General features: G+C 66.7%; 1 protein-coding gene across 1 annotated transcript; it reads right to left on the reverse strand.

The window, feature by feature from the left end:
- Window positions 1–621: 621 nt before the first annotated feature.
- Window positions 622–4,482, reverse strand: LOC128822876 (tubulin alpha-1A chain). Its single transcript, XM_054004740.1, has 4 exons — window positions 4,378–4,482; window positions 2,630–2,852; window positions 2,393–2,541; window positions 622–1,778 (listed from the first exon to the last, which is right to left on the reverse strand). The coding sequence occupies exons 1-4, from the start codon at window positions 4,378–4,380 to the stop codon at window positions 798–800; spliced, it is 1,356 nt and encodes a 451-aa protein (XP_053860715.1). The 5' UTR covers window positions 4,381–4,482; the 3' UTR covers window positions 622–797.
- Between the last annotated feature and the right edge of the window lie 4,033 nt (window positions 4,483–8,515).

The raw sequence follows: 8,515 nt of genomic DNA on the forward strand, positions 1-8,515 counted from the left end.
TTTCCCCCTCCCCCCTCCAGTGGCTGGGACCATCGGGGCCAATTCCTCATCCCTGAAAGAGCCAGAGGAACTTAAGGACTTATTGTGGTTGGTGTTGAGGGAACCTCGTGTGTCCCCAGACACCGAGCTGGAAGAAGGGAGCTCTCATCCCCAGCACTCCCACCTGTAGTGGGCAGAGCACCCCCTCCCCACCCCCAGGGCAATGCAGCCCCTCCCCTGCCCAGGAAGAGGAGGTAGCAGAGATACCAAAGACTTCTGCCAAACAAGGGGGCCTCAGGCATCTCCAGCCCTCGCAGAGGAGTTAAGGCCCCCATTGTGCTCACGTGGGGCTCACTTGACTCCTGGTATTAAGAAAACCCAACCCTCTCCACTTCCCCCAGCCCTAGGGGTGGGGGCACACCACTGAGCCCACCAGGATGAGGAAGGAGCACGGGTTTGGGAGGAGCAGTTTGTGGGGTCTGCAGGGTGCTGAGATCACCACAACCCCCAGCACAAAATCAGAGACAGGGTGGAGACCCTGGGTGCAGACAGGGACTGCAGGGCTGTGTCATGTGCTGGTGGGGACAGTGTCAAAGCCAGGCAGGGATATTGCCACAGGGAGAGAAGACACCAGAGCCAGGGTAAGACAGGGAATGCTTTTTATTCAGACCCACAGGAGAGGACGGGTGAGTCCGTCACAGACTTTTCCATTGAAGCACAGACCACTGACAGGACAGACCGCGGCGCACACACTGCTACAGACCCCGTGGGGCCTTCAACTAGTTTATGTTCCCTGTTCGAGCAGCACCCTTGTGAGTTTAGTATTCCTCCCCTTCCTCCTCTCCCTCCCCTTCCACAGAATCCACCCCCACCTCCTCATAATCCTTCTCCAGGGCAGCCATATCCTCACGGGCCTCCGAGAACTCGCCCTCCTCCATGCCCTCCCCCACGTACCAGTGCACGAACGCCCTCTTGGCGTACATCAGGTCAAACTTGTGGTCCAGGCGGGCCCAGGCCTCGGCGATGGCCGTGGTGTTGCTCAGCATGCACACGGCGCGCTGCACCTTGGCCAGGTCGCCCCCGGGCACCACCGTGGGCGGCTGGTAGTTGATGCCCACCTTGAAACCCGTGGGGCACCAGTCCACAAACTGGATGGTGCGCTTGGTCTTGATGGTGGCGATGGCGGCGTTGACATCCTTGGGCACCACGTCCCCGCGGTACAGCAGGCAGCACGCCATGTACTTGCCGTGCCGCGGGTCACACTTGACCATCTGGTTGGCCGGCTCGAAGCAGGCGTTGGTGATCTCGGCCACCGAGAGCTGCTCGTGATAAGCCTTCTCAGCAGAGATGACCGGGGCGTAGGTGGCCAGCGGGAAGTGGATGCGGGGGTAGGGCACCAGGTTGGTCTGGAATTCTGTCAGGTCGACGTTCAGGGCTCCGTCAAAGCGCAGCGAGGCCGTGATGGAGGACACGATCTGGCCTATCAACCTGTTGAGGTTGGTGTAGGTGGGGCGCTCGATGTCCAGGTTGCGGCGGCAGATGTCGTAGATGGCCTCGTTGTCCACCATGAAGGCGCAGTCGGAGTGCTCCAGGGTGGTGTGGGTGGTGAGGATGGAGTTGTAGGGCTCCACCACGGCCGTGGACACCTGCGGGGCCGGGTAGATGGAGAACTCCAGCTTGGACTTCTTGCCGTAGTCGACAGAGAGCCGCTCCATAAGCAGGGAGGTGAAGCCAGAGCCGGTGCCACCGCCAAAGCTGTGGAACACCAGGAAGCCCTGCAGCCCTGTGCACTGGTCAGCCTGCCAGGAGAGACGAGGTGGGGAGGCATGTTTACTCCAGGCAGCAGAAGTTACTCCTTCCTCTCCGTGGCCTCACAAGGATATCTGGGGGCTTTCCAGCAGCAGAGCCAGAGTCAGCAGGATGGGGACGGGGTGGCACTGACTCCATCTGTTACCCACTGACTCACGGTGAATCACCCAGGGAAGCTGCTTGGCCTCTGGGGTGAGACAGTGCTCAGGGGCACCTCAAAGTTCAGAATTGCCCCTGGCTCAGAAGCAGAGTGGGGACAAGTTTGACCATAAACTGTCACGGCCCCATGACTCTGGAAAGGACCGGCTCGGGGCTGCCCATCCCCAGCACACGCAGCTGGACTCGGCCACGTCAGGAGCCAAGTGGGAACAAAGAGGGAATTGCCGAGCTCAGCACCGGCAGCGCCCGGGGGCTGCGGCGCTGTGGAGCCGCTCCAGCTCCAGCTGCGCCGGGTCCCGCTGCCGGCCAATGGCAGCCACTGCACAACAGGATTAACATTAATTAATAAATTAAATCTAAACCCAACCCAGCGAGTCTGGAAGGGAGAGCGAGACAGAATGGAGGCTTTGTCCTCGCCCGCCACCTGCACCCCCAGTGCCCCTACCAGCTTGCGGATGCGGTCAAGCACCAGGTCGATGATCTCCTTGCCGATGGTGTAGTGCCCGCGGGCGTAGTTGTTGGCCGCATCCTCCTTGCCCGTGATCAGCTGCTCGGGGTGGAAGAGCTGCCGGTACGTCCCGGTGCGCACCTCGTCTGCGGGGACAGCCCCGGGCCCCGTTAGCACCCAGCGCCCGCCGCCAGCGCCCGCCCCGCCCCGCCGGCCGCCCCCCCGCGCGCTCACCGATCACCGTGGGCTCCAGGTCCACGAACACGGCCCGGGGCACGTGCTTGCCGGCGCCCGTCTCGCTGAAGAAGGTGTTGAAGGAGTCGTCCCCCCCGCCGATGGTCTTGTCGCTGGGCATCTGCCCGTCGGGCTGGATGCCGTGCTCCAGGCAGTACAGCTCCCAGCACGCATTGCCGATCTGCACGCCCGCTTGGCCCACGTGGATGGAGATGCACTCGCGCTGCGGGGGCACACGGCACCGGCTCACGCCTTTTGTCCCCTCTCTGTCCCACCCCAGCACCCAGCGGGCTGGCACTGAGTTGGGAAGGGTCCCTCCCCGAGGCGGGCTGGGGCAGATCCTGCCCGGACACACCCATTGTTCGGGGTCTGGAGCTGCACCCAGTGCAGAGGGTCCCATCCTGTCCTGTGCCCATCACTGCTGGCACCCTGCCTGTGGGGGATGGGGAGCTCAGGACTTGTGGCTCATCCTGCCCTGAGGGACTGGGACTGCGCCCAAGGTGACACAGGGAGCCCCGGGGTTCCCATCTTGCCCCACCCTGCCCTGATGAGACCCAGCAAAGCCCCAGCGTGGCTCAGCACCGTGGACTCCTCCTGCCCACTCGAGCCCCAGTGGAAGCAAGGCCACACCCAGTGCGGGACTGGGGGGGTCTCATCCTGACGTGCTTCGACCTCTGGTGCGGGATGGGGTGCTCAGCACTCGGGGGGGAGACATTGCGCCCTGCCCACCCCGCACCGGGGACACTTTATCCCGCATTATACCGGGGCCACGCCCAGCGCAGGCTGAGGGCTCAGCACCGGGGCGGTTGGGGAAAAAGGGTCTCTCCTGCCCGGTTTAACGGGAGCCACGCCCAGGGACGGACGGTGGCTCGGTACTGAATGATGGGGTCCCGATTCTGCCCCTTTCAACCGGTGCCACGCCCAGTACGGGCTTAGCTCCGGGGACCCATCCTGCCCGGTTTAATGGGAGCCACGTCTGATTCGGGCTCGGGGTTCGGTCCCGGGGAGCCATCCTGTCGGGTTTAACCATAGCACGCCCGACTGGAGCTCAGTACTGCGTCTCGGGGTCCCATCCTGCCCGGTTCAACGGGAGCCACGCCCGGTGCAGGCTCGGGGCTCCGTCCCGGAGGTCCCATCTTGCCCGGTTTAATGGGGACCGCGCCCGGTCAGCGCCAGGGATCCATCCTGGCCGGTTTAACGGGAGCCACGCCCTATGGTAGCTCAGTGCTGAGTCCCGGGGGTCTCATCCTGCCCGGCTTAACGGGAGCCACGCCCTATGGAAGCTTTGTGCTAAGTCCTGGAGCTCCCATCCTGCCCGGTTTAACGGGAGCCACGCCCGCTGTGGGCTTGGGGATCGGTCCCGGGGGAGACAGAAAGACCCCTCCAGGCCCATTTAACCGGAGGCACACTCGGGGCTGGGTCCCGGGCGACACATTTTGCTCGGTGTAACGGGAGCCACGCCCGGTGCGGGAGGAGTCTCGGCGCCGAGGGCTCATCCCGGGAGGGGTGGACGACAAGCCCTCGGGAATGGAGATCGGGGGGGGGGGGGGTTGGGGACCGGAGACAACGGCGAGACGGGGGCAGGGTGAAAACCGGAGACTACGATGGGAGAGTGGGGATTGGGACCGGGGAAAACCGGGATCCGGGGGTGGGAGGGATGGGGCCGGCGGGAATGGGGGATAAGGGGACCAAGAGAATAGGGATTGTGGGAATAGAGACGAGGTCCCGACCCCCCCGCACCCCCTCACCATGGCGGCGGTCGGTCCGGGGCGGTCTCACAGCCCGACGCTGAGGCGGTCGATGTAAGAGGCGCGGCGGAGCGCGGGGCTCGGTGCGGGGCTTTATAGCGGCGGCGGGGCGGAGCGAAGCGGGGCGGGCGGCGGGGCCGGGGGGGCGGCGGGGCCGGTGGCGGCGGCGGCCATTGGTCGCCCGGAATGAGGTAATGCCCCCCCGCAGCCGCAGACAAAGGCCGGGCGGTGCGGGAGGGGGGGCCCGGGGGCTGCGGCGGCCACGGCCCGGCCCCGCCGCTGGCTCCCGCCCGCCGCCGGAGGGGCCCCGGCTGTGTCCTTGGCACCGTCCCTGCCACGCCCCGGTCCCCGGTCTTGGCTGAGCCAGCGGTCACGCTCGGGTCCCCATCCCACGGTCCCCATCCCCCCACGGCCCCTTCCCCCCAAGTCCCGCCGTTCTCTCACTGCCCGGAATGGGTCTCTTGGTCCCGGGGCTCCCGGTACGCGGGGTGGGACCACGCCCTGGTCCCCATCCCCGGTGATGCAGCCCTCCCCCTTGTCTGGCCACTGCCCGAGCTCCCGGTAATCCCCGGCCATCCCGTTGTTCCCATCCCTTGTCACACTCTGGCCCCCATTTCCAGACAGCCACGCCCTGGTCCCGGTCCCCAGGGACACTGTTCTCATCCCTGGCCAAGCCCCTGTCCCCATCCCCAGGGACACTGTCCCCATCCCTGGCCGTGCCACAGTGCCCTGGTTCTCAGCCATAGCCCTGCCATGGCCCTGTGCCTGTCCCGGCCCTTTCCCTGCCGTGCCCAGCCCTTCCAGCGCCTCTTTGTCTGCTCGGGCAGTGGGAACCAGCGCTGCGGGGGCCCAGCCGGGGGGGACAAAGAGTCATCCCCCCGGGCAGCTGGGGACGAGCAGGGAGCAGGGCTGGGGTGTGAGGGACAGCGGGAGGACACGGGGGTGGGGGGGACAAAAGCCCCCCGGGCAGTTTCGGACTGGAGGCTCGGACAGCAGCAGCTGCTGTGCGGCAGCTGGTGGCTGGGACACAGCTGGGACACTGGGACACGCGTCCCCTGGCCACCCCTCCATCTGCTGCAGCCCCTGCACAGCCCCCCCCGAGCCACCAGCCCCACAGCCCTGAGGTTTCCCACTCCTGGGGGGGGGTTTCCCGTTTCTTCTTGCAAAGCCCACAGAGGCTGGGGGTTGTCTCCCCAAGCCAGGAGTGCTGGGGGGCTCAGGCCCTGCGGAGGAGTGACCCCACCCCACATGCATGGCCCCGGCTGCTGCAGGTGGAGCTGCCAGGATGCCCCCCCCCCCCCCCCCCCCGCTGAGAAATCCCTGTTTTTTTTCCTGGTGTTTCCCACATTATGCAGATTTCTGGGCAGATCCAAGGTTCCCCTGTCCCTGCTGCCAAACCGATGTCCCCACTGCCAGCCCCATGTCCCCACTGCCAGCACTGTGTCCCCACTGCCGCCCTGTTTTTGGGGCACTGCTGGGGCTGCAGAGCTGCAGACAAAGAGGGGATGGGATTTGGGCATCGCCCCTCAGAACAAAGGACCAGGTGGCCCTGGCTTTGCCGGGTAGAGAAAAATCAGGATATTTGGCTCCCACCAGGCTGGTCCCCATGGCAGATGTCTGTTTTGGGGCACCCTGACCCCAAAGCAGCTCAGCCCCCAGCCCTGACCCCACTGTAGCTCCATCCCTGCATGGGAAACGCCTCCTGCCTTTGTTCTCCTACAGTCCCAAGTGGTCAACACCAGTGTGGAGCCTCTCAGGGTGTCCCCATTGTGTCCCCAAGGGTTCTGGGGGCTCGCAGCAGCCCCCTGCCTCGGGGACCACTCTCCAAGCTAAGGAGAGGCCCCACCCACCCAATTGCCCCGAGCTGAGGGCGGGAGGTGGCTCACAGGGCAGGGGGTGGCTCAGCCCCGGTGGGTGATGTGGGGTGTAGGGTGAGGGGCACCGGGTGCTGCAGCCCCGCTGGCGCCCCCCAGCCCCCTCCCATCTCCTTGGGTATGGACGACCACAAGTCCTGCACCGACTGCTGCCAGGCAACTTGGTGGGGTTGCTAGGAGACCGGTTGCTAGGAGACAGGCTGGGACCCCCCCACCCCCTCCCCCACATCCCCCTTCCCCAACATCCATCCTGGGGCCTGGGGGGCGGGGGGGTTGCAGGCAGACAAGGCCGGGTTCTCACCACTGCCTGGCCTTATTGTCACGGTGGGGACACCATCCCCAGGACCCTCACTGCCTCACCCTGCTTGGCTGTGAGTGAGGCACCATCCTTGGGACCCCCAGTGCCTGACCCCGAGCATGGGGCACGGGACCCCCAATGCCTGACCCTGAGCATGGGGCACCATCCTTGGGATCCCCAGTGCCTGACCCTGAGCATGGGGCACGGGACCCCCAGTGCCTGACCCCGAGGATGGGGCACAGGACCCCCAATGCCTGCTCACTCTGCTGTGCCAAGAGGGGGGTACGCAGGCCCTGGGGTCCCCCCGTGCCCACCCTACTGCACCCTGCCATGGAGCTCAGCAGCCCCCAGTATCCAGCCCTGCTGAGTGCCGGCGCGGGGGGGGCTGGCACAGCTCCCAGCTCCTGCACTCCCACTCGGCTGTGCTCTGTTGACTGTTGGTAGCAACGTGGTGGCTCCTGGTGACGGTTGCTGTCCTCCCCCCACCATGTCCACCCCCCCCCCCCCGGTGCCACGGGGTGGGACAGACCCTTCACCTTCCCGGGGTCCCCCCTGTCTGCACAGAGTCCCCATGGCTGTCCCCACCCGGGCTGGGCGACTCGTGGGCTCCCAGAGCTGGCATCTCATCCTACGTGGGCTGATTTCCTGGCTGCTGGACTCCTGCCCGTGGCACAGCCGAGATTCCCAGCCTCCCCCAGTTTGGGCCCTTCCTGGGGATCACAAATTGGTGACCTCGAGCCCCACGGCTGGGACACGCCATCCCCAGGGATCGAGGGGTCTCAGCCTCATCAGGGGCTGTCGTGGCTCGGGGCTGACAACCCAGACATAGGCTGCTGCTATTTTTAGCCTGTTTTCCCCGCAGAACCCAGCTCTGTCTGTCTGTCTGTCTGTCCATCCGCTGCCACCATCGATGTGACAGGTTCATTCAGATGGACAGACAGGGCAGCTCGGGGTGGGGGGGGGGGGGGGGGGGCCCGCTCCACTCCGGGGTGTGGTGGAGGGGCCCCGCCGCCCCTCGGCTGGCCCAAGGTGGCACTGGGGGGCTGGACCCGCGGAGGGGGTGGCACCCACCCCTGACCGCGCCCCTGCCCCACCCGAAGGGCAGAGGGAAAACCCCTCCAACCCCGGTGTTTGGGGCAGCGGGTGCCCGCATTCCCTGTGGGGGGAAGCCGGGAGGTGTCACCGGCGTTCCCGCAGCCTCGGTGTCCCGGTGCCCCCTCCCGCCACCCCGCAACCCTTCCCGCCCCCTCCCGGAGCCACAACAAAAGGGAGACTCGGCCCCGGGAGGGGGCGGGGGGGGGGCACTGCGGGGAGCAGGGGAAGGCGCGGGGGAGCAGCCGTGGGGTGCGGGGGGCTGCGGGCGCGCTACCCGTGGGGAGGGGGGCTGCGGCACCGCCTGCGTGCGGGGCGGTTCCGCAATGCGGCAAAGCCGGGAATAAAGGAGCGGGGCGGCGGAGGGGTGGGGGTGAGGTGGGAGAGACCCTGCTGTCGGAGGGGTCCGCCCTCGGCCCGGCCCCCCTACAGCATCCCCTGACCCCCAGCAGGGCCCCGGAACCGGCGTGGTGGGGTCTCGGAGGGCTCCGGTGGCATCGGGGGCTCAAGGGTGGGTGTTGCTGGGACAACGGGCACCCCGGCCCTGGGCGTGTGCCAGCACCGAGGATGTGCCCAGGGAGTGGGGGGACACCGGGGGCTCAGGGAGGGGAGGGACACTGAGGTACCCAGGCTGTGAGGGGTGCCCGGGGATTGGCGGGACACCGGGGAGCGTGGGGTCTGTAATTCTGTCTCGGGGCCGACCCCAATGTCCCCATGCTGCCCCAAACCCCTCTCTGGCCTTTGGAACGTGACTCGTACCCCCTTCAAACCGGCTCAGAGCTGGGGAGGCAGGGTGGGACAGGGCACTGCACCCCGGGGGTGGGCGTGAGATGCTCCCCCGGGCCCGTCCGTCCTGCCCCACAGGACCTGCCCC

Source organism: Vidua macroura, unplaced genomic scaffold (assembly GCF_024509145.1).
Source record: "Vidua macroura isolate BioBank_ID:100142 unplaced genomic scaffold, ASM2450914v1 whyUn_scaffold_107, whole genome shotgun sequence".
Taxonomy (NCBI): Eukaryota; Metazoa; Chordata; class Aves; order Passeriformes; family Viduidae; genus Vidua; species Vidua macroura.

Coding starts and splice junctions, on each gene's coding strand:
- LOC128822876 (XM_054004740.1), bottom strand. Junction 2,542..2,629: donor CCTGGAGCCCACGGTGATCG/GTGAGCGCGCGG, acceptor CTGTCCCCGCAG/ACGAGGTGCGCACCGGGACG. Junction 1,779..2,392: donor TTGACCGCATCCGCAAGCTG/GTAGGGGCACTG, acceptor CTCTCCTGGCAG/GCTGACCAGTGCACAGGGCT.